This window comes from Cajanus cajan, chromosome 9 (assembly GCF_000230855.2).
Source record: "Cajanus cajan strain Asha chromosome 9, NIPB_CcT2T_4, whole genome shotgun sequence".
Classification (NCBI taxonomy): domain Eukaryota; kingdom Viridiplantae; phylum Streptophyta; class Magnoliopsida; order Fabales; family Fabaceae; genus Cajanus; species Cajanus cajan.
The window spans coordinates 30,670,952-30,696,897 of NC_138525.1; the positions used below are offsets into that span (position 1 = coordinate 30,670,952).

The following is a 25,946-nucleotide window of genomic DNA, read 5'->3' on the forward strand; positions in this document are numbered from 1 at the left end:
TTGGAACAGAGGTAATCGATTACTTTAAAGAGGTAATCGATTAACACGATCCTTTTTCCTCTTGAAATCATCAGAATCAGTTTGGTAATCTATTACCACACATGGTAATCGATTATTCCAGTATCAATCAGTTTTTCAACATGAGTCAGGTAATCTATTACCAGTTCAGGTAATCTATTCCTTAACTCAGAAAATTTCTGATGTTTTCAAGTTTTCATTTAAAGTCTCAAACACTCAGTAAATTAATACTTCATGTTCTCAACAATGAATGAAATAAGAAAAATGAGTATTATGATATTTTCACCTTCATGTTAATTACTAATTTTTAACACATAACAAACAAACACATACAAGCCTAATCTTTTAAACAATCAATACATTATCCTTTTGACATAGGCTTAAAATAAAAAGCAACATGAGCAAAACATCAAAACTAAAACTTCTAGGGAACATCTTCCAGATGTAGATTCTTCAATCTTCAACAGTTAGTGGCTGCAATTAATTTCAAGAAAACAAATCAGCCCCTAATTTAGAGACAAATTTAGTCACGGATTTGTAAGGAAAAACTAGTTTAGAGACCAAAAAAATTCCGTCACTAAATTAATCTCTAATTTTCACAAAAATTTTCACAATTTGCTTTGTTCTTCCTTGCTCCAATTCAGCCTCCAAACTGCAGCCTCACAAGGTGTTTCACTCTTCTTAGAAGCAACCTTGGTGTTAGTCACTTCTAGGTGTTTCCAAGAGCCTAGCCACCAAGAGAGAACAAACTCCCTAAGCAACCACCAAAGCCTTCAAGTGGATGTCCTTTGCCTTGGCCTCCTACACCTTTCAAGAAGCACTCAACCACCTTCAAGACTGAATATTAGTGCTAAAACTGAAAATGAACAATTTAGAATGGCTACACCAAGTGGTAGAAGAAAATGAGACAAAACTAGAAAGAGTTCCACAAAATTTGACAAGCAAAAATTAAGGCAAATTTTAGAAAGCTAGCACACAAAAGAATAACCTAGGAATGGTACTAGAATGGATTAACAAATCAAAAGCTAAGATTAGAAAACAAAATAAGACTCAAAGATATGGCTGGACCAAAGCAAACAAGTCACAAAAATTTTCCAAATCCGAGAGCACACAACACCAAATTTTCACTCCTATGGCTTTTTCTTTTGCTATTTTCTTTCTTTTTCTTTTGCAAAATATTTTTCTCTTATTTTTATTTTGATATTCAGGAGTTTCAATGCCTTTTAAAAAAACTTATAAGTCTCGGATTTAATGTAGAAAAACTGCAGCAAAATTTCTACACAAAACAAAGGTGTTCACATGCATGTTTCTTTTCTAGTGCTTCACAATTTTGTAGTATTTTAGGTCAAATTTTTAAGCACTTTTTCCTTTGTTTTTCTCATGCATTTAAGACACTCACACCTCTGTTTTGGCTCTGTTTTAAGGCTAAAAAAATTGCACAAAGTTTCAGCCACAACACAAGACACAAGGAAACCTAATAGGAGAAGTGTTTAACAATTTTTTTTGACAAAACTTTTAACAAGACATAATAGAAACCTAACTCTAGGAAATTTGCTAGAACTAATAGCAAATTAAGAACTCAAACATGTAAAGCAAAAGCACATATAGGAAGGTTCAGATTTAATAAGAAAATACACAACAAATTTCGGACTCAATCAACACAACACAAAAACTAGGTCAAAACAAGCTAGTCTAGGAATCAATGACATTCAAAGGACTACACATGACTCTAGACAAAACATATGATTCAAAAACAAAATATACACTAAACATTATCAATGTCCAATCACGGACTCATGTTATAGGAATGGAGAAGACTCAAGCAAAAATTAAAAGCACAAGTTCATGAACCTAAAGCACAAACCGAAAATGATTCAAAGGAATAGGAACAAGCAAACATGAATCATTTACTTCAAACTTGACATATAGGATCCATCAAAAATTTTAGAAAACCTAGATCCATACAGAAAACACAACAAGACATGTAATATGAGGAAGATACAACACGGATTCTATTAGAAAAAAATTAGAGACAAAAACCTCAAGAGCACTAGGCTCTGATACCAAAAATGATGGAGCTACTTGGAGAAGAATGTTGTTTCTTCAAGTCTCCATGCAAGGACCGTGATGCTTCTTGAGGTTGACACCTTGAGACCTCTGAAAACTCCTTTGAAGAACCTTCAATGGAGGAGAAGTCCTAGAGGAGGTTCGGCCACTTCCTAAAGCTTGTGAAGGAAGCTTGAGGAACCAAGGCAAAGTTGAGAAACTTTGCTAGAAAACCTAGGAGAGAACTCTCTACGGTTTTATGACTCTTGAGTTGAGAGGAAAATCTGATTTCATTCTCAAAATATGTTCAAAAGTGAGTACAAGTGTAGGAAAATCAAATATATAGGGGAAGATAGTTTGTAGGAGAAGCTAACCTTAACCATGGTTCACTAGGAACCATGGTAGGGTTAATTAAACTCCCACGGTTTAGCTAGCTTGTAGGAGAAGCTAATCTTTGACCATGGTTCACTTAAGAACCATGGTAAGGTAAGCTAACCTTACTTGAGTTTAGAAGCTTGCAAGACAAGCTTCAAAACTCAAGAAGGTTTACTTAAGAAATTTGGCCAAAGAGAAAGAATGAGCTAGGCGGCCCATGGTTCAAAATGCTCCTTGAATTAATTTGAAAATCTTTGATTTGGTTTAGTTAGGTTCATCATATGATGATGAAACCTAGCTAAATCAAATCTATTAAAAATTAGGAGCAAAATGAGTCCAATATGCAAAATTTTGCCTAGGCCCAACTCAGGCCCAATTTCTAAGCACACACTCAAGCATTGCTAAATGTCACCCCTTTTTTCCTACTGAAAAAATAGAAAATGAAAGTATCAACTAGGGAGGTTAAATGGAGTTAAACTCTCCAAGTAACCTACCTTAAAATCAATATACAAACACTTAGAAAAAGCAAGTAAAGTGCCTCACAAATACAAAGGCAAAAATAACCTATACAAGAGACTACTATATGTACAAACAAATGAAAAGGTCTTTAAGATCATCCCATTCCTCTTGGTTCTTTTAAGATATCACCTCTTGGATTCCTTGGCCTTGGCCATAGTCTATCATACAGTCAACCGAAGAGGAGGATCCGGTTATTGACGTGGTCGGCGATGGGAATCTGGCCGACTCGGCAGCAGTATAGGGATCGACTTTGATGGCGTTAGGCTAGGATTATGACTTTGCTTGCTTTTTTTTTTTTTTTTTTGTAACCGGGCCGTCAGTGCCTTTTGTAACCTTGGCCATTGGTGCCGGTGCATAGATGACGATTTTTTTGTAAGTAGCCATTTTGCTCGACCATACTTAATGAAATATTTTGCTTTAATTTTGCATGTTTATCAACACCTAGTAGTAAAAATAAACCGACTTCATACTTGGCCGAGGGGCTAATTTCGCGATTTAATCGGTGATTGGAGCGTGGTGTTTAATCGTTTTGTTAGAGAGTGTTCCGTTTGAACGTACTCGGTCAAGGCATCAGCGATTTGATATACGGTGCGGAGCACGTGAGAGTTCTCGGTTAAGGAGTGCTCGATTTGATATATGGTGCGAAATCAGTGATTTGATACATGGTGGGGCGCACGAGACTGTACGTGACCAGGGATTTTTCGGTGTCGTTGCGTGGTGTAGTGCTTGGCCTAGGTGCATCCTTAGCCGAGGAGGGTACTCGGGAGGGAAACCTGTAGGGCGCGAGTGCGCTTTTGGGCGGTCGGCCGAGAATTGCTTAGCATCGTCGCGTTCGTACATCGTGCTCGACCTAGGTGCATCCTTAGCCGAGGAGGGTACTCGGGAGGGAAACCTGTAGGGCGCGAGTGCGCTTTTGGGAGGGCGACCAAGGATTGCTCGGCATCGTCGCGTTCGTACATCGTGCTCGGCCTAGGTGCATCCTTAGCCGAGGAGGGTACTCGGGAAGGAAACTTGGGGCGCAAGTGCGCTTTTGGGTGGTTGGCCGAGGATTGCTCGGCGTCGTCACGTTCGTACATAATGCTCGGCCTAGGTGCATCCTTAGCCGAGGAGGGTACTCGGGAGGGAAACCTGGGGCGCAAGTGCGCTTTTGGGCGATTGGCCGAGGATTGCTCGGCGTCGTCGCGTTCATACATAGTGCTCGGCCTAGGTGCATCCTCAGCCGAGGAGGGTACCCGGGAGGGAAACCTGGGGCACGAGTGCACTAGTTTGAATGGTCGGCCCTGCATGAACGTGACCGAAACGTGTATGCATAGTTAAATAGGAAATGAAATAAAAATATTCAAAAATGTCTTTGTATTAATGAAGTGTCTCGTTAAAAACCTTGCCGACCCAAAACCCTCCTTAGGGAAAAAAGAGTCGGTCAAGGAAAAGAGTGCACTATTACATCAGCTGTAATACATCTTTAAGTGTGTTGAGTTCCAAGTCCTAGGGATAGGCTCTCTTGATAGGTATTCTAGCTTGAACGCTCCATTGTTTAGGTTGTGCCGGATTAGGAAAGGTCCGTCCCAATTTGGGGCAAATTTTCCTTGTCTCAGATCTTTTCTTGCCTCGTCTGTGGCTCTCTATACAAGGTCTCCCTCTCAAAATTCTCTAGGCTTCACCTTGCTATCGAATCTTCTCTTGTAGCGTTGCTTGGTGGCCACGGCCACGACTTGTGCTCGGTCTCGAACGTCTTCCACGACGTCCAAGCTTACTCGGAGCTCGGCTTCATTATTTGACTCGTCGAAGTGGGCTCGGCAGAATGAAGGCTCCCCAATTTCTACCAGGATCATTGCGTCGGACCCATACACTAAGCGGAAGAAGGTTTCTCGTGTGGTCGACTGGGGCGTGCACCTGTAGGCCCACAACACCTCGGCAACTGCTCGGACCATGCTTCTTTTGCTTCTCCTAGTCGCTTCTTCAACTCTGTTAAAATGACCTTGTTGGCGGACTCAGGCTGACCGTTCATTTGTGGGTGTTCGACCGATGTGACTTTGTGTTGTATTCCTAGGCCATCTAGGAATTCGTTGAGTTTTCGGTCGGTGAATTGAAGGTCGTTGTCGGTCACCAGAGTATGTGGAACGCCGAACCGGGTGATGATATTCCTCCACAAGAATTTTTGGACTTGATGAGCCGAGATGCATGCCAAGGGCTCGGCTTCAATCCATTTAGTAAAAAGGTCCACGGCGACGATGAGGAACTTGCACTGCCCCTTGGCGACCGGAAAGGGTCCAAGTATGTCGGCCCCCCATGTAGCGAACAGCCATGCAGGGGGAATGCAGTGTAGCTGCTCGGCCGGTTGGTGGATCAAGTTGCCGTGCTTCTGACACGGTTGACATTTCTTCACAAACGTTTCGCAATCGGTGTTCATGGTCGGCCAATAGTACCTGACTCGTAAGAGCTTGGAGACGGTCGTTCTCGCTCCTGAGTGCATTCCACAAATACCCTCGTGGACTTCTCGTATCACGTAGTTGGCCTTGGTGGGGTCTAGGCACTTGAGTAGTGGAGTGGAGAAGCCACGTCTGTATAACAAACCAGCGATGACGACATATCTGTTGGCCTGTGTTCTCAGCCGTTTGGCATCGGTGGGGTCGGCCAGAGTGACTCCATTAGTAATGAATGCCTTGATTTCGTCTCGCCAGTCGGGCGGGTCGCTTTGGCCGGAGTGGTCGGTATCAACGCTTGCTACCACTTCCTCGACACTAGGGTGGTCGACCTCTTGCTGAATGATGGTTTTTAGTTGGCCTGGCTTCTTGGTCGCGGCCAATCTAGCCAACTAATCGGCTCGAGTGTTATCCTCGCGTGGGATGTGCTCGACCAACACCTCTTGAAAGTTTGCTTTCAACTTTTGATAGGCATGGTAGTACTTCATCATGTTGTGATCTTTTACTTGGAAGTTCCCGCTACTTGCTCGGCCACCACCTTGGAATCAGTCAAGCATTTGATTCTCGAAGCGCCCATGTCTTCAGCTAGCCTTAGTCCGGCCAATAGTGTTTCATACTCGGCTTGGTTGTTCGAAGCTTTGAACCGAAATCGGAGGGATTGTTCCAAAACTATCCCTTTGGGTCCTTCCAAAATTACTCCTGCTTCGCTTCCCCGGCAATTTGAGGAACCGTCCACGTGGAGGGTCCACCAATGATCTTCGAACTGGCTGAGGGGATGGAGCTCATTGATGAAGTTGGCCAAGCACTGAGCTTTGATCGGGCCCCTCGGTTTGAAGGTGAGGTCAAATTGTGAGAGCTCAACTGACCAAGCCATCATCCTCCCGGCTAACTCGGGTTTGCCTAAGACCTTAGAAATTGGGCAGTCAGTGTGTACAATGACTCGGTGGCTTTGGAAGTAATGCCGTAGGCATCGGGAAGTGTGTACCAAGCCTAGGGCCACCTTTTCTATCAGCTGGTACCGAGTTTCAGGGTCTTGAAGTAGTCGGCTGACAAAGTATATAGGGACTTGACTGCCATCCCTTTCCTGTACCAGGACCGAGCTGATCGCTTCCTCCGAGATGGCCAAATACACCTCAAGTGGGCATGAGGAGTCGGGCCTCGTTAGGATCGGCAGGGACGCCAAAGTTGCCTTCAGTTCTGCAAAGGCTCCTTCACACGTCTCATTCCACGAGAAAACCGAAGTTTTCCGCAAGAGCTTTGTCATTGGGCTAATTTTTTCGGCTAGGCGAGGGAGGAATCAGGACAATGCAACTAATCTTCTGGACAACCGTTGCATTTCTTTGAGATTACTCGGACTCCACATGTCTAAGACAACTCGGCATTTATCTCGGTTTGCCTCTATTCCTCTGGCTGATAGCATAAATCCAAAAAAATTTCCTCCTTTGACCCTGAAAGTGCACTTTTCGGGGTTGAGCCTCATGTTATGCTTGCGTAGCTCTCCAAAGATTTTGGCCAGGTCCACTAGGTGGTCGTCCACCGAGTTAGACTTCACCACCATATCGTCTACATAGATTTTAATGTTGCGCCCTATCTGCCCCTGAAAAACTTTATCCATTAGCCTTTGGTAGGTTGCTCCGGCGTTTTTCAGTCCGAATGGCATGACCTTGTAACAGAAGTTGGCGTTCTCGGTGATGAAGCCGTTTTTTCCTTGTTGGTCGGGTGCATCTTTATCTGGTTGTAGCCAGAGTAGGCGTCGAGGAAGCTAAAGATGGAGTGCCTGGACGCGCCGTCGACCAGTTGGTTAATGCAAGGGAGTGGATACGCGTCTTTGGGGTAGGCCTTGTTGAGGTCGGTATAGTCGGTACACATTCTCCACTTCCCACTCAAATTTTTGACTAAGACCACATTGGCTAGCCAGGTTGTGTACGTGACCTCCCTTATGAATTTGTCTTGTAGTAGTTTTTTCACCTCGGCGGTCGCGACCTTTCTCTTCTCATCCCCCATTTTTCTCTTCTTTTGAGCGACGGGTCGGGCGTCTCGGCATACTACAAGTCGATGGCAAAGGAAACTTGGATCTATTCCTGGCATGTCCGACGCTGCCCATGCGAATAAGTCTTTGTTGTCTCGAACCTTTCGTTTCACGTGGTTCGAATCAGCTTCACTCAGTTGGGATCCCATGTGTGTAATCTGTTCATGTGCTCGCCCGAGTTGAAAAGGGACAAGATCCTCGGCTGGCTCGATTCGCTCCTCTTCACCTAAGCGAGGGTCGAGGTCAATACCTTCCTTCATTTCCTGTCTGACCACATTCACACCTTTCGTTGTCGTCGGGGGTCGGCGATTGGTCGCACCTTTAAGCTAGAGAGGTAACACTCTCTAGCTGTCTTCTGATCGGCATGAACGGTTATTACCTGACCGTCTCTCGACGAAAACTTCATACATAGGTGAGGGGTTGACACGATGGCCCCAAGTGCATTGATAGAGGGTCGGACTAGCAGAATGTTGTACGATGTACTCGCGTGGACCACAATGTAATGAATTTTGACTTCTCGGGAGGATTTTTGGTCGAATCCGAAACGAGTGTATAGATCAATGCATCCTCTCGTCATCATTCTTTCACCCGAGAATCATACCAGTGGTTCGTGGTACGGTTCTAGGCTCTCCTACGGGATTCCAAGTTGCACGAACGTGTTCCAATATAAGATGTCGGCCGAACTCTCCTGGTCAACCAAGGTTTTTTTCACAATGCAATTGTACATTTCAACAAAAATTACCATGGGGTCGTCCTGAATGGGATCGACGCCTCGGAAGTGTCGGTCGGAAAAGGTAATCGGTGGCATCTTCGGCGTTCTCGGTTGACTTATGTTGTTTACTGATCGTACTGCTCGGAGGTGCCTCTTTCGTGCCGAAGAGGTGCAGCCTCCTCCAGCAAAGCCTCCAGCTATCGTGTTGATTACCTTCCGAGGTCAATCGCTGTCTTCCCTGGAAAGCCGCGAACGATCCTGCCTCTCGGCTGAACGGGATCAGCAGCGTCGATCTCTCGACTGGTGGGCTTCGCGAGAATGGTGGTGTCTCTCCTTTGACTGGTGGTCTTGGGGGGTGACGAAGCTCCTGAGATGACCCTGCTTAATGAGGTCCTCGATCTTGTCTTTAAGTGCCGAGCATTCTTCAGTCAAGTGCCCTCTGTTTCGGTGGAATCGACACGCCTTCACTTTATCAGCTCTAGGGGGTGTGTTCGCCCTTTTCGGCATTACAAGAATCTCTGAAGCGAGGGCCTGTTCCATTACCTTCGCCCTGCTCGCGTTGAGAGGGGTGTATGCCGTGTAACGTGGACCTCTCGGAGGACGAACATTGGAGGGCTCAGAATTATTCTTTCTCATAGGCTCTGGGCCAGATTCTTTTCGGCTATAATTCTCCTCGGCCCTGGCCTGGTTTCGGGTCTCTACCAGCTCCTCCATTTGCATATATTTCTCGGCTCGGCGTCGGAGATCATTCATATCCCCGGGCGGTTTCTTGCACAAGCTATTCACCAATGGCCCCAGCCTGAGGGTAGTGCTCAGCTGGTCCAACGCCACGGCGGGGTTAAGATCACCGATCTCCATGACAATCTTGTTGAATCGGTCCATGAAACTTCTCAGACTCTCCTTCTTTTCTTGACGGACCCCTACCAAGGCTAACGAGGTCGTCTTGTACGGCTTGCTCGTCGCGAATTGGAGAGTGAATTGAGATGACAACTCGTTGAACGAGTCAATGGAAGAGCTCGGCAATCTCGTGAACCAGCTCAGGGCTCTTCCTTTCAGCGAAGTGGGGAATATTTGGCATAAAGCCGAGTCGTCTTGAGTGGAGAGGGTCGCTTGTGTCAGGAAGACGTTCAGGTGTTCATCAGGGTCGGAAGATCCGTCGTACTTCTCGATTGGAAGACTCTTCCAATGATCAAACAAGATTGTTTGCATTATCCTTCGTGAGAAAGGGTGTCTTAGGGAGTGAATGTTGGTGTTAGCCTTGTTACCCATTAGAGAGGTGACTGGTGTCCGGGTCACATGTTCAGTTGGGGCATGGTATGCCGACTCCTCTAGAAGGGTGGGAGTTGACGGCACGTAAGTTTGGTTCAGGCTCCGGAGCTCGGCATTTTGCCAACGCAGCTCGGCCAGCTCTCGGGCATCGGCTTCTCTCTGTCTTCGGATGGCTGCCATTTCCTCGCGCAATGCGCACAAGTCATCTTGGAGATCGGGTTGAGCTCGGTCAGTATTCGGATGAACCTCTAATATCACAGGTTCCGGTTGGGTCTGAGGCATTCCGTATGGATAACGTTCTTGGTTGTTCTTGGATGGATTGATCTCGGGGTTAGGGATCGGTTGAGTCGTTGTTGATTGTCCTTTGCGGTTACTACCATGCTTTGGTCTCAGTCGTAGAGTTCAAAAGGGGCTGAAAATGTCTCCTCGGCCCCACGGTGGGTGCCAAATGTTCCTGTGTTAGGATACACACTTCAATTATCCTAGTTGTAGCGGGTCGGGTCCTGGGTCTCGGTCTTCTCGTTCCTGTCCGGGTAGTCCGAAGCGAGGTAGGGGGTGCCTGCAAAGACACTTCGACGCTCAAGTAAGTGCTCGGCGTAACAAATGCGGTAGTTAGAAGTTAGTTACATACCTCGTTGGAGTCCTATTTATAGTGGTTCTTATTGGGCCGTGATTAGGGATTGGGCCCCAGAAAATTAGAAGGCTAATCCGATGCATTATGTTAATTAAGCTCTCCGTAATCATCCTGGCGTAGGTGCGGAGCTCGGCCGAGCACACCGACACGTTCCGTTCAATTTGTGAGTGGTCGGCGGGTTCAGGTATTCAGCCTCAGTGTTCACGGACTCGGGTGTTCAGCCTCGGTCTTGGGTGTTCGGCCTGGTCGGCCACCATACGGTATAATTATTATTATTAAATCATGGGTTTCCAAACGATACAAGAAACAAGAGAACAAACAAACATGTATCATTGGCAGCTGATTCCCTCCACTACATCCCATTCACCAAGATCCAAAATAACTTACGAATATACAGCCAAATAAATAAATAAAACCCAACTCTGAATAAAAAAATGCGTATATAATTGTTAAATGGTGCAACCATTAAAACGAAGCCAACTACTACTCTAAAATCGCGTTCCACCCTCACTTTTCAGTTCTCACACCCAAACAGAAATGGCTTGTCTTCAATTCCTTCCGCAAGCGCTATCAGAAACCCCTTCCAAACTGCTTCACCGCCGATTCCATCGCCACTGCCTCGTTGCTAAACGCACCTCTCTCAGCGGCTCCAACCAATCTGGGGACTCGCTTCGTACGTTTTCTCCTACGTTGTATGGTTCCGTTCTTAAATCGACGTTGTTAAATTTACGGAAACTAATGTTGCGTTGACATTATTGCAGATTCTAAAACTCAAGTGTCTCGTGTTCCGCTTTTGACTTCCTCGGAGGTCTAACATCTCTTCAAACTTTTTCTTTTTCGCTGTGATTGGGTTGGGATGGGATGGCACCTATTGTGAGTGATTCGTTATTCTCTCTAATTCTCTGAATCGATCAGTTGAAGCTGTTGGATAGGAAAGGAATAGTTTGATTACAAGGATATTATTAAAAAATTGTTTAATTACCTATTGTATTTTTAGAATCATAAACTTGTTAGGATCATGAACTTTATTTTTTATTCAGAATAATTAAAAATATTCAATTCTAGTCTTTATATATAATATATACAAAGTTTTTTATATCTATTTTTTTAAGGATTAAAAAATAAAATTTATAAAATTATAGGATAAAAAAATAAAAATGATATGCATGTGATTTAAGATAAAATATTTTTAATTATAAAAATTAAAAAATAAAATTAAAAATTATAAGAACTAAAAGAATAATTAATCCCTAGAAAAATATATTACTAACCCTCTTTCTATTATCTTAGAAATGCCATCCACACTCTTGATACTCTCTTATTCTAACATTCTCTTAATTATTGATTAGAACTGAATAAAAATCGCGAATTTTATGTGACTCACATGTCACATCTCAGAGGAAATAATTATTTTGAATATGTAATTATGGTGCTGCTAAGTGCTCACGATATCTTTCTTTTTTCCCTTTTGCCTGCACAAGGCCTATGAAAGGCTAAAAACGTTCAGAGGAAAGATAAATGGCAAGCAACAATTCCTTGCCATGTATTCTAGTATATTTGGTGGGATAACAACAGACCCAGCTGCTATGGTTATTCCCATGGATGACCACATGGTCCATAGGGGCCACGGTGTATTTGATACTGCAGCAATAGTGGACGGGTTAGTGATTTCCACATCATAATGAGAACTACCCCTTTGTTTTCTACTTCTTAAAGCAGTCAAATCTCAAATGTATTCTTTGCATTATAGATACTTATATGAGCTAGATCAACACCTTGACCGCTTTTTAAGTTCAGCATCCATGTCTAAAATAGATCCCCCATTTGATCGTGGAAGCATACGAAGAATACTCATAGAAACTGTAAGTGCTTCCAAGTGTAGAAAAGGGTCACTAAGATATTGGCTCTCAGCAGGACCTGGTGACTTTCAGTTATCACCCTCTGGCTGCCACCAATCAAGTCTTTATGCAGTAGTAATACAGGATCTGTCACCATCGTCGCTTAATTTCAAGGGAGTTAAAGTCATTACTTCATCTATCCCCATTAAAGACCCCCAGTTTGCTATCACTAAGAGTGTGAATTATCTTCCAAATGTGCTCTCAAAGGTGGAAGCTGAAGAAGCTGGTGCTTTTGTGGGCATTTGGCTTGATGGGGAAGGTTTTGTTGCTGAAGGGCCTAATATGAATGTGGCTTTTGTCACTAAAGAGAAGGAACTTATAATGCCTTACTTTGACAAAATTTTAAGTGGCTGCACCGCTAAGAGAGTTTTAACCCTTGCTGAGAGTTTGTTAAGGGAGGGTAAGCTTAAGGGAATAATGGTGAAAAATGTGACTGTTGAGGAAGGTAAGAAAGCGGATGAAATGATGCTTCTTGGCAGTGGAGTTCTTGTTTGCCCTGTAGTGCAGTGGGATGAGCAGGTTATTGGTGATGGTGAGTGCTTTATTTTTACCATCTGCACCAAAGAATGATATGATTTAATATATGCAATCAAGTAAATTCTATGTATGCTTTTCAAAGGTTTTTCTGAGGCCTGAGTTTAGATGATTCTATTCTTTTTGTTTCTTGTTATTCTGTTCTTTAAAGTTGTGACTGGGATGCATATTCTTTCCTGTTAGTATTTTCCAAACAGACTTGTATTTATTTTATTGCTGATTTGTGAGCTTCTGATAATAATAGTAAATGTTGGATTCTACTTTCTAGAATGCCAGTTAAGTTTGCTTTGCCTCATATTCGGGGTCATGTTGACAGTTTGATCATGCTAAGGAATCCTACTTTATGCATTTGTACTTTGATTCTCTACACAATTTTATCTCCAAAAGTTGTTCATTTGGTTCTTAGTCCTTTTGTGGCTAAAACATGCTCGTATGGCATATTGTTTGGTCGAGGTCTTTTGACATGCAATATTTTATTCATTAACAGATATGTTGCTTGATTTTATGAGTTTATAACTTCCATTGCGCATTTCTTGCAGGTATATTGGGCCTTTCAACATTGGCTATCTTGATTTATAGTTTGCTTGGTCCATAAGACATGTCATTTTTGTAATCCTTATATTATTAAGGATTTGTTTGAGTAAACTTTTCTAAAAGAGAAAAATAAGAAGAAAAATTGAAATAAACTTTTTTTATAAGTTAAAAGTTGGCTTATTCATAAGTTAATTTGTAGAAGTTCTCTCCTGTTTCTCCAAAATCTTATTTTTAACTTATAAGCTAATTTTCAATTATAAAAAAAATTATTTCAATTTTTCTTTTTATTTTTTTCTCTTAAAAATGTTTTTGGATAAATTTATTCGAACATACCCTAAACAAACCCTAAATGTTATTTACCTTTTCATGAGTTAATTGATTTTGTCATGTGTTCCTTGTAGGTAAAGAAGGCCATATAACACAGGCTCTTTTAAATCTAATTGTTGAGGACATGAAATCAGGACCCTCTACTGTTCGTACACTTATTCCTTATTGACACAACTTTATTTCCTTCTCCAACTTTTGTGATGAAGATTAACAAGTAGCTGTGATACTCAAAGCCCCTACTCCTTCAGGAATGCCTATTAATAACTCCATTGCGTAATGGTTTGTAAAGCTTGTTGTTTTAAGAATCTCTGGTGTCCTATGAACCGGTCTTTTTGAGACTAGCTAGTCCAAAACATGAATAACAAAATTTGACTTATTCTTCTTTCCCTATCTTCTGAAGGGGGAACTTGGTAGCTAGTGTATGTATTTTGAATTTTTTGTTGGAAAATTGTGAAGCACGTCAGTTTATGTACCATGATACGGTTACATAGTGAGGCAAAACCCATTTGACAATTGAGATTTAACTAACGAAAAGGGAACAGATAAAGTTTCCAAGATATTGAGAAACAACATGTGAAACTCCACATTGCATATTTTCCTTCAATATTTTGTAAATTAACTAGAAAAAATCCATGATAAAATTCAAGTGGTGACAAAATTGAATAACACTATGTTCCAATGATCATTTGTATCTAAAGATTACATTAGACTTCTATCCATGTCAAGTTGACTGAGATTACAATCAACATCAAAGTTTTTCTTTAGAATTTTTAAAGTGTAACTACATTCTCAAAAACTTGTACCGGAGACTTATAACTAAATCATAATAGTTCTTTGCCACTAATATGTGATCTACATATTTGATGTTCTAAGGTGGCACTTTCACCATTCACTTTTCAACGTTGGAATGTTGATATATAGAAAAAAGCAGAGAAAATCACCTTAGCTATGTTGTACAGTTGTTACCTAAAATTCTTTCTTTGGAAAAAGTGTTGCCATTTGTTTTCTTCTTATGTTTACTTGTTCCATTCGACAAAGTTAATTTCGAATCCTTTCTTTTTTCTTTTATAGATAAAAACAAGGGATGAATCTTGCAGTTGTAGACCCCTAAAATTGTCCGGGTCGGAAATAAAGCTTGAAGACTCTCGAAGACTGAAGGAAGATCAGCCAGAAGGACTTCCAGAAGGCCCAAGGAGGGTTCTCTATAGGTCTAGAGGTCTTAGGATAGCTAAAATAAGAAAAGTGGGAGGAATGAAGCCCAATACGGCCTCCCAGAGGTTCAGTACGGCCGTATTGAACATTTTGAACTTCAATACGGCCGCACTGAACTCAATACGGCCGTATTGAACTTCAATACGGCTGCATTGAACTCAATACGGCTGCACTGAACTTCAATACGGCCGTATTGAGGTTTTTGAACTTCAATACGGCCGTATTGAATTCAATACGGCCGTATTGAATTCAATACGGCCGTATTGAGGTTTTTTGAACTTCAATACGGCCGTATTGAATTCAATACGGCCGTATTGTAGTTCAAAATTTCAATTTTGACCGTATTGACCCCCAGAGACCGTATTGAGCCTCACCCCTATAAATATGACGTCAATGGGACGTCATTTCACACTTTTGGACTGAGTTTTGACTCCCTCCTTGAGTATTCTGGGGTTTTTGAGCAGTGTTCTGCCCTAGAAATCTCTCTGGGAGTCGATCCGACGAAGTTCTGGAATTCCGAGCATTTAGCTTGGAGATTCGAACTTAGTCGAAGGGAAATCCTCCGGATTTCCATAGTTAAAATTTTCTAGGAGGGAGCGAGCGGGCTTGTAGAGCGAGGGAACGCCAAAAAGCTTCCCAGTTTTACTTGAATATAAAAGCACGCTTCAAAGGTTTCTTCTTAAGACCTTCCTTTTACTGCTTTCTGTGTACATATTTAAACTGTCATCATGTAGATAGTTAATTTATAATTGCTTAGAATAAATAGGGGTAATTTAGTAATTTTGCACTATTATTTTTAAATAATCTGTCATAGGGAACCCGAAAGGGGCGCTGTGGGGTGCTAACACCTTCCCCACGCGTAACCGACTCCCTTACCCGACTCTGGTTGTAATGGCCGAAGTCGATTTTTGAATCGATTGCCTTAAACTTCTTTTTCCAATGTTTTGAGTAAAACATTGGTGGCGACTCCATGAACCCTTCCTTTTTATGAAAACTGCTAATCCATGGAGGGTCCTGCTTGGGATTAACATGGATTGGTGAGCCTTTTAATAAAATTGCTCGTTTGACGAGGTCTGAGTTTGAGAATAAGTCATTCTAGCGATCCATATTTTTAAACAAATAAAAGAGTCCAACCATCCTTCGCGAATGCCGAAAGCCCGTTTCGGGCCGGTGGCGACAGATGGCGACTCCACTGGGGAAGCCTCGAGAGTCAGTCCCATTTAGTGACAGATTATTTTTAACAAATAATAGTTAAAATTACTTTATTACCCCTTGCTTGTATGATAACACGTTTTACCTATTTGGCTTTTAATAACTGTTGTTTGTTTAAATTTCCGCAATTGTTTGAAATACAAACTGCACACAAACCTTTGCACACAACAGTTCCCTCTATACCCGGGGGCATGAGTGGTAAGCCATAGGGAGTGGATGTTAGTATGGCCGGTTGTCGAATGGGTCTATAGGTGCCCGTAGACCGTTGTCGGAAAGCATCACTCAAGGTGATAACCATGAACTCGAGTCCGACAGTGCGTTGGAGCTTTCCATCGACTTACGACGAGAGGAATTGGGTCCCTATAATGGGGGCACCTTGGGGGCCTCAGACCGGTGAGAACAGTTAGAACCACCTTGAATATGCACCTTTCTGCAGGATACCCCTACCTCGTGATTCGCTCGTGACTGTTCGTGGATGAGTGAATTGTCTGTGTAAATGCTTATGTGCAATTGTTTGTGCATTAATAAATAAACTCGTGATAAGGTCTAAGAATAAATCCCCATGCATGAAAAAAACCATGACATGAGAGGAAAGACCATGTGCGAAAATATAATAAAAGTGAGGAGCATGTGCATCATTACCAATAAGATATCATGCATCCTCATAAACCATGCATTTTAGGTTCACCAATACCTCTTGACATGAGTAAAAGAGACCCATAATTATCGAGATTCTCCGTTGGGGAGGGATCATAAGTCAAGGAGGGTGGTAACACTCCGTTTTAAAAAGGCAGCGCCTTAAAAATGGAGGGTTATCAAGCTCATGTCAAGAGCGTATTCATCCCATAAATAAACTAATTAAAACATTCATTTTAGAAAGTGGCTGGTCATCTCTCTGTCCTCACACGCGCACAGAAAATCAAGAAGATGGAAGCGCTGGAGGAACAATATAAGAAGCTCACAACCGAGCTCTCACAGCTCAAGGAGCAAATGGCGCAAATGATGGAACTCATGCGTCACCACAACATACAAGGGGCTGAGCACAGTGACCATGAGTCCCATCATGTTGGAGGAAGAGTGGAACAAGAGCTGAAAAGTGGGAAGCTAGCTAAACCTTCCCAATCATTTAAAGCTAAGAAGACCTTTGGGAAGAAGAAGGAGGGAGGAGTCAGTGCCATAACCATTTCCTCATCTTCCTCCACTTCGAAGTCAGGAAGATCGCAATTCACCCCTGTGAAGAAGTTTGATAAACTTCCGACCACCTACAGCGATCTCCTGCCGAAGCTAGTGGAAGCACGTCTTCTAGCTTACGTTCCACCAAAGAAGATGGATCCACCTTATCCCGAGTGGTACAAACCACAAGATAAATGCCTATACCACTCGGGGGCACCAGGGCATTCAACAGAGAACTGCCTAGCTCTCAAACACAAGGTCCAAAGCCTTATTGATGCCGGGTGGATCACTTTTGATTCGACAGCGCCCGACGTGAGCAAGAATCCTCGGCCAAAGCAGGATTAGAGAGAAGAACAAGCCACGATAGGGCCCCTCCTTAATTTTCCATATTCTTCTTTTAGGGACTCATGATCAGTACCCGAGATCATGAGAACCTTTTCATGTAAATAAGGGTTTTACAGTTTTAATACATATCAATAAAGAGGCATTTTTCACATATCATTCTCTCTTTTGTTCTTTTCTCTCTTTCCTCATTAAAAGTTCTAAACCTAAACAGAACCAATAAAATAATTATGTCTGTAATTGTTCGCTCTGACCGGATCCAAAAGTGAATGGGTTGAGTTGGAGAGTGATGAGGAGACCATCTCTCCGGATCTGCAAAGACTGCTAGAACGAGAAGCTCGCCTACTCCAACTCGTCAAGAGAAATTGGAGACTGTGAATTTGGGGCATGGCCGAGAGATATAAGAGATCAACATTGGGACCCATATCAGTGATGAAATAAGGACACATGTTTCCGCTATGATTATAATAAAATCATTCTTCATTGCTTCTTTTCTTGCTTATAATAAAATTCTAAACCACATTATTTTTTAACCCTGTTTGAATAAACATAAATGAGGTTAAAATCATCTTAATAATAATAAACCCACATCATTTTTATGTGGAAGTGTGTGTGACAACTTAGAGCACCTTCCCTTGGCCTTGACAAGTGCCATCATGGGTAAAAAGAAATCTTTCAAAATAAAAGAAGCTCGGCAGGAAACTCAAAAAGGGGACTGCGCAAAAATAAGAGCAAAAGACCCGCTAGGAATCCCACGAAAGGGTGACCTAGGCAAAAGTTAGGGTTACAAAAATAAACAAAAATAAAGGTCCGCTAAAACGCCACAAAAGGGTGTTTTAGGCAAAAATAAGGACAATCAAAAAACAAAAAATAAATCCATGATGGTACCATGAACCGAATTCAAAAAGAAAGGTTCAAGGGAAGCTATCCAAGTTGTCGAATCACAACACGACTTTTTAACTTCATAAGTGTTTAATCAAACAAGCCTAAACACATAAGCCTACCTTGGCCATCCATTCTTACAAAAAACATTTTTGAAAAATAAATCCCCTCTAAAACACAAACTTCAGAATAAAAATATCTTTCCCTTCTTTTCTCTCTTGTCCCAAAAGATTTTAGAATAATCTAGTGGAAGCATGGAGAAATAAATCATCACTGATAATGGATCTAATCTGAACAATAAAATGGTGGAAGAACTGTGCCAAGAATTCAAGATCCAACACCGCAACTCTTCCCCATATCGGCCAAAGATGAATGGGGCAGTCGAGGCAACCAATAAGAACATCAAGAAAATAGGGCAAATGATGGTTGCCTCATTTAAAGACTGGCACGAGATGTTACCCTTCGCTCTTCATGGTTATAGGACTTCAGTACGCACATCTACAGGAGCTACTCCATTCTCCCTCGTCTATGGGATGGAGGCAGTTCTACCCGTCGAAGTCAAGATACCTTCTCTAAGGGTAATTATGGAAGCAAAACTTTCCGAGGAAGAGTGGGTTCAAAGCCGATATGATCAATTGAACCTCATCGAAGAAAAACGGCTGAACGCCATATGCCATGGTCAAGCCTATCAGAGGAAGATCAAAAAGGCTTTTGACAAGAAAGTCCACCCTCGAGTCTACCATGAGGGAGAGCTGGTAATGAAGAAATTGCTACCAGCTCAAAAGGACAAAATCGGAAAGTGGGCCCCAAATTACTAAGGACCATAAGTGGTAAAACGAGCCTTCTCAGGAGGAGCATTGATCCTCACGGACATGGATGGAGAAGAACTTCGATACCCAGTCAACACTGACGTGGTAAAGAAGTACTATGCTTGAAGACGTTGCTTGCATAAGCCCGTTAGGATGAAAACCCGAAAAAGGGCATCCTAGGCAAAAGTTAGGGCAAAACAAAAAGCCCGCCAGTACAAGGGTACTAGGCAAAATAAAGGCAAAATTATCCCCGCTAGGATACGTCCTAGGCAAAAGTTAGGGGCAAAAGAATAAGATGTAAAAGCAAAACAAGCAACGGTCACTTGAATCGAAAACCGAAAGGCGGTTCAAGTGATTATCTTCTAGAAGCAAGCGTCTTGCAGCATCTACACTCCTGGCTCAGGCATCTCACCCGAAGCGATTAGGGGAACGGGAAGAGCGACAATTACAGATATAATTGTTTAAGCCAAAAATGTATAGCCTACCTTGGCCAGCCATTCTTCAGAAATTCCTTCTGTATATCTTTCTGTAAAAACATTTGAATATCAATAAAATATCCATTTGTTTCTTTTCTCTCTTGACCATGTGATTATGCCTTTAAATTGATAAAATTGTACGAAACTTCCTTAATAATCGGTCAATAAAGAAAATTGGAGGGGTTCCTACAAAGTCCATAATCTCCTGCATAAAAGGCTCACAAAAATATTCCCTCACGTCGATGACAGAAACTCCTCCAAGAAAAGGAGGATAGGGAGAGCCATTCACTTTTAAAAGAACAAAAATAAAAACTTGCATCGCGTGCATCACACACATTAGTTGCACATTTAAAGACCTTACCACGAGGCAATTGCATAAAATAGAAAAAATAGAAAATTGCTTGTGTATGACAGCAGTCAACAAAAGCCGAAAACGAAAAAAGGCAAGGATACAAACAATACTCCTCAGTTTGTACAGAATAATTGAGCCTGGAGAGGCTTGCTGAAAAAATACTTCCTCAGAATAATTAAGCCTGGAGAGGCTTGCCGAAATAATACTCTCTCAGAATAATTGAGCCTGGAGAGGCTCGCCAAAATAATACTCTCAGAATAATTGAGCCTGGAGAGGCTCGCCGAAATAATACTCTCTCAAAATAACTGAGCCTGAAGAGGCTTGCCAAAATAATACTCCTCAAAGACATTTCTGTACAGAAAAAGCCAAAACTAACAAAAAAGGCAAAAATACAGAAAAAGCCAAAATCAACAAAAAATACAGAAAAAGCCGAAATCAACAAAAAAGGCAAAAACACAGAAAAAGCCAAAATCAACAAAAAAGGCAAAAACACAGAAAAAGCCAAAATCAACAAAAAGGCAAAATACAGAAAATCCAACAAATTATACAGAATAACTGAGCCTGGAGAGGCTTGCCAAAATAATACTCTCCAAAAGACATCTCAGCTTGCATTCTTGGGCTGAACAAAAAACCAATTCATCATACAGAATAATTGAGCCTGGAGAGGCTTGCCGTAACAATACTCTCTCAGAATAACTGAGCCTGGAGAGGCTTGCCGAAATAATACTCCCACAGAATAACTGAGCCTGGAGAGGCTTGCTGAAATAATACTCTCTCAGAATAATTGAGCCTGGAGAGGCTCGCCGAAATAATACTCTCTCAGAATAATTGAGCCTGGAGAGGCTTGCCGAAATAATACTCTCGCAGAATAACTGAGCCTGGAGAGGCTTGCCGAAATAATACTCTCATCAGAATAATTGAGCCTGGAGAGGCTCGCAGAAATAATACTCCCCAGAGAAAACCCAACTCAAGCTCACGGAACAAATCCCCAGCGAGAGCTATCAAAGCAAGATCGACAAAATTCCCAATGGAAGCACGATCACCCAAGCAGTATATCTAGTCAAAGGACTTAAAACTTCCTCAGTGGAAGATAGCTCTCCAACTCAGGCGTTGAGTGAGTCTAAGCCTGTAGAGGCTTCTTAAATAATACTCTGGGATACATAAGATCCCCAAAATCCCCAGTCGCCTACTCAAGAGGCATTCCTACAAAAAGGAAAAAAATCAAAAGATCAATAATCATTCCCCAAATGGAATCCGGCTCTTGGCCAAACATCAAGCGTCAAGATGATCTGCCTAACAGAAGAGGCTAATCACAATCAATGACAAAATCCCCCAGCGGATAACAGCCTACACAGAGGCGACAAAACCAGAAAAACAAAAAGAGTCACCCGAATAAGGATAACCGGGATACTCCACCATCGTCGAAAGGACGTCAGCCAATCATAAGGCACCGCTCATCTCAGAAAGAGCATCTTCGTGTCTACACCCCAGGGAAACAGAAATTCCTCAATGGGCACCAACTATGCAAAGGAAAGTTGGGACACAAGAACCTATGAGTAACTGCACATCCCCTAGACGGATCCCTGCGTTATCCAGCCCTCAGTGGCACAAAAATCAAAAACAATCGTCAAAGCAGCATTGTGGACTGTGGAGACAAAATCAAAATCAACATCCAGAACCCCCAGTGGATAATAGCCTACACAGAGGCTACAAAATCAGAAAATCAAAGAGAGACACCCGAATAAGGATAACCAGGATACTCCACTTACGTCAAAAGGACGTCAGCCAAACATAAGGCATCGCTCAATTCAAGAAGAGCATCTGTGTCTACACCCCAAGGAGTCAGAAATTCCCCATGGGTACCAACTATGCAAATGCAAGTTGGGGCACAAGAACCTATGAATGACTGCACATCCCCTAGACGGATCCCTGCGTTATCCAGCCCTCAGTGGCACAAAATCAGAAAAACGTCGAAGCAGCATAGTGGACTGTGGAGACAAAAAATCATCTCAGATCCCTGGAGAGGGTAAACTCGCATTGCCGAAGTGATCAGAAGACATGGACGCAGACCCTGGAGAGGGCAAACTCAGTTGCCTAGGTCGTCAAAGACAATCAAAGAAAGTCTGGAGAGACGGTACTCAAACGAAGTCTGGAGAGACGGTACTCAAACAAAGTCTGGAGAGACGGTACTCAAACAAAGTCTGGAGAGACGGTACTCAAACAAGGTCTGGAGAGACGGTACTCAAACAAAGTCTGGAGAGACGGTACTCAAACGAAGTCTGGAGAGACGGTACTCAAACAAGGTCTGGAGAGACGGTACTCAAACAAGGTCTGGAGAGACGATACTCAAACGAAGTCTGGAGAGACGGTACTCAAACAAGGTCTGGAGAGACGATACTCAAACAAAGTCTGGAGAGACGGTACTCAAACAAAGTCTGGAGAGACGGTACTCAAACGAAGTCTGGAGAGACGGTACTCAAACAAGGTCTGGAGAGACGGTACTCAAAGTCTGGAGAGACGATACTCAAGGTCTGGAGAGACAGTACTCAACCATCAGCGTCGTCAGAGGCACGTTGGTGTTCAACTTCCAGCTCGGGCGTCGAGTGAAGTTGACCCTGGAGAGGGTAAACTTAGCTACCGAGGTTGTCAGAAGCGCCGAGGTATACAACAACCTGGAGAGGCTACTCAACAATTTTCCACCGGAAGACGCTACAAGTCAGAAGGTTGGCACATCACCCGGACAATTGGGTCAACTCCTTTACTTGTCAGCCGGTACACCAAAAGGCCGTCCGACTAAGTAAAGGGGGGGCAGCTGTAGACCCCTAAAATTGTCCGGGTCGGAAATAAAGCTTGAAGACTCTCGAAGACTGAAGGAAGATCAGCCAGAAGGACTTCCAGAAGGCCCAAGGAGGGTTCTCTATAGGTCTAGAGGTCTTAGGATAGCTAAAATAAGAAAAGTGGGAGGAATGAAGCCCAATACGGCCTCCCAGAGGTTCAGTACGGCCGTATTGAACATTTTGAACTTCAATACGGCTGCACTGAACTCAATACGGCCGTATTGAACTTCAATACGGCTGCATTGAACTCAATACGGCTGCACTGAACTTCAATACGGCCGCACTGAACTTCAATACGGCCGTATTGAGGTTTTTGAACTTCAATACGGCCGTATTGAATTCAATACGGCCGTATTGTAGTTCAAAATTTCAATTTTGACCGTATTGACCCCCAGAGACCGTATTGAGCCTCACCCCTATAAATATGACGTCAATAGGACGTCATTTCACACTTTTGGACTGAGTTTTGACTCCCTCCTTGAGTATTCTGGGGTTTTTGAGCAGTGTTCTGCCCTAGAAATCTCTCTGGGAGTCGATCCGACGAAGTTCTGGAATTCCGAGCATTTAGCTTGGAGATTCGAACTTAGTCGAAGGGAAATCCTCCGGATTTCCATAGTTAAAATTTTCTAGGAGGGAGCGAGCGGGCTTGTAGAGCGAGGGAACGCCAAAAAGCTTCCCAGTTTTACTTGAATATAAAAGCACGCTTCAAAGGTTTCTTCTTAAGACCTTCCTTTTACTGCTTTCTGTGTACATATTTAAACTGTCATCATGTAGATAGTTAATTTATAATTGCTTAGAATAAATAGGGGTAATTTAGTAATTTTGCACTATTATTTTTAAATAATCTGTCATAGGGAACCCGAAAGGGGCGCTGTGGGGTGCTAACACCTTCCCCACGCGTAACCGACTCCCTTACCCGACTCTGGTTGTAATGGCCGAAGTCGATTTTTGAATCGATTGCCTTAAACTTCTTTTTCCAATGTTTTGAGTAAAACATTGGTGGCGACTCCATGAACCCTTCCTTTTTATGAAAACCGCTAATCCATGGAGGGTCCCGCTTGGGATTAACATGGATTGGTGAGCCTTTTAATAAAATTGCTCGTTTGACGAGGTCTCAGTTTGAGAATAAGTCATTCTAGCGATCCATATTTTTAAACAAATAAAAGAGTCCAACCATCCTTCGCGAATGCCGAAAGCCCGTTTCGGGCCGGTGGCGACAGCAGTTAGTCTTGTTGGAATTCAAAAAAAATTAGAAGGCTTCAACTCATATTTTATTCATATTTGCAACTTTTAAATACATAATTGAAAGTTGATACAAATTCTGCTCATAAACATAAAACTAAATGACAAATGTAAATACTCATAAAAGTGTAACAGCACCTATAATTTCTTTAATTAGAATTCATAACCATATGAATTCTAATAATGCTCTATTAATCTGAAATAAACTCAAATGATAGATGCTGATTCAGATTCTCAACACTCCTCCTTGTATCAGTAGTTATTAACTCCAAGTTTCCCTCTCAAGTTCTCAAACTTTCCTTTTAGAAGTGCCTTTGTGAAGATGTCTGCCAATTGATCTTCTGTTATTCAATCTAACTCCTCCTCCTGTCTTTGAATACCATTTGTTGGAATTTTTCATATCAAATATATCTTGCATAAAAGTGTGACCAAATCTTCCATGCCAAACATTACTCTTATCAATTTTAGCAATAAAATCATGATCTTCAATCAAATCAAATTTCAAATAAAAACCGTTTTTGGTCATCTCAATCTTTGCAATCTCTAAACCATGTTCATCCATGATAAAACAATAATTCTCTTTAAAAGAGGCTCCATAACCACTCCTTAGCATTTGTGGAACACTAAGAACATTTTGATCCAATTTTGGAATGTAGAGAACATCTTTAACAATTATCATACCTTTCTTGGTTGCAATAGAAATTGTTCCTTTTCCATTTGCTTTTACAATTTCACCATTTCCCATCTTGACTTTTGACTCAATTGATTTGTCAATGGAGGTAAAAAATGATAAATATTTAGTCATGTGACTAGTGCAACCACTGTCAATGAGCCAAGTATTCAATTCATGTGAATTGAATTCTTGAGATGCCATAAATAAATACTCATCTTCATCATCATTTTTTCTTCAATCACATTTACCTGATTTTCTAGTTATTGTTCAGGCTGATTCTTCTTTAATCTGCAATACTTTTCAGTGTGACCATTTTTATTGCAAAAATTACAATGAAAAAGTGGTTTATCTTTAAACCAACAATCTTCTTTAGAATGGTTGGTTCTTTGGCAATGAAAACAAGGCAAAAAATTTCCTTTTCTCGAAGAACCTTCATCTTTTCCTTTGTTCTTATTGAAAGTTTGTGACTTTCCAAAATTCCTTCCATTGTGCTTTGCTCGAAAGGCAACTTCAACAACTTCATCACTTCTAATGGAAACTCTTTGCTCTTGTGTGTGAAGCTTGATGGTCAATTCAGTAATTGTGAGAGTTTGTAAATCATAAGACTCTTCAATTGCAGAAATCTTGGCTTCAAATTTTTCAAGCACCGAAACCATGATTTTCTTGACAACCTTTTGATCTGTAAATGATGTTTCACCAAGAAGTCGCATTTGGTTCACAACATCCATTAATCTGCCAGAATAATCTTTGACAGATTCATTATCCTTTATCTTCATCAATTCAAATTCTCTCTTCAATGTGAGAACTCTAACAGATTTGAGTCTGCTACTACCTTCAAATTCATCTTGAATCATGTCCCACACCTGTTTAGGTGTTTCCAAATCCATGATTTTAGTAAAAATATGATCTACAAGTCCTGCATGTAGACAAGTGATGGCTTTATCTTTCTTCAACTTCTCCTCCTCATAAGCTTTGATTTGTGCAATGGTTGGATTTTCTCTCAATGGTGGTGGATCAGCTTCAGAAATTACAACATTCCATAAGCCTTGAGATCTTAAAACAAATTTCATCTTGACGACCCAAATATGATAATTTTCACCATTAAACATTGGAATTGCAGGTGAATTGGTGGAAGTAGACATCCTTGCTCCAAAAATTGTTTAAACAATAAATCACTCAATTTAGTGTTTGCACTCAATCTCAATGTGTTTAGTGCTCAATAAACTTTTCCTCACAGCCCGTAAGAAGCAAGCACTTGATACCAATTGTTGGAATTCAAGAAAAATTAGAAGGCTTAAACTCATATATTTTATTCATACTTGCAACCTTTAAATACACAATTGAAAGCTGATACAAATTCAGCTCATAAACATAAAACTAAATGACAAATGTAAATACTCATAAAAGTGTAACAGCAC

General features: G+C 41.7%; 3 protein-coding genes across 5 annotated transcripts; 1 reads left to right on the forward strand and 2 right to left on the reverse strand.

Moving 5' to 3' along the window:
• Window positions 1-10,472: 10,472 nt before the first annotated feature.
• On the forward strand, window positions 10,473-13,831 carry ADCL (D-aminoacid aminotransferase-like PLP-dependent enzymes superfamily protein). 3 transcript variants are annotated; one of them, XM_029274938.2, is made up of 5 exons: window positions 10,473-10,698; window positions 10,787-10,833; window positions 11,507-11,685; window positions 11,776-12,455; window positions 12,997-13,143. In XM_029274938.2, exons 1-5 carry the CDS (start codon window positions 10,563-10,565, stop codon window positions 13,050-13,052), a joined length of 1,098 nt encoding a protein of 365 aa, XP_029130771.1. In that variant the 5' UTR covers window positions 10,473-10,562; the 3' UTR covers window positions 13,053-13,143. The 3 variants fall into 3 exon arrangements, with proteins under 3 accessions (XP_029130771.1, XP_082919770.1, XP_082919771.1); XM_083063644.1 differs by lacking the exon at window positions 12,997-13,143 and adding an exon at window positions 13,393-13,831 and having other exon boundaries at window positions 10,480-10,698; XM_083063645.1 differs by lacking the exons at window positions 10,473-10,698; window positions 12,997-13,143 and adding an exon at window positions 13,393-13,831 and having other exon boundaries at window positions 10,787-10,898.
• A 10,313-nt stretch (window positions 13,832-24,144) lies between these two features.
• Window positions 24,145-24,600, reverse strand: LOC145952076 (uncharacterized). Its single transcript, XM_083064297.1, has one exon. The coding sequence runs from the start codon at window positions 24,598-24,600 to the stop codon at window positions 24,145-24,147; it is 456 nt and encodes a 151-aa protein (XP_082920423.1).
• A 188-nt stretch (window positions 24,601-24,788) lies between these two features.
• LOC145952077 (uncharacterized) lies at window positions 24,789-25,670 on the reverse strand. The gene has a single exon (XM_083064298.1). It carries the CDS (start codon window positions 25,668-25,670, stop codon window positions 24,789-24,791), a length of 882 nt encoding a protein of 293 aa, XP_082920424.1.
• Window positions 25,671-25,946: the final 276 nt, after the last annotated feature.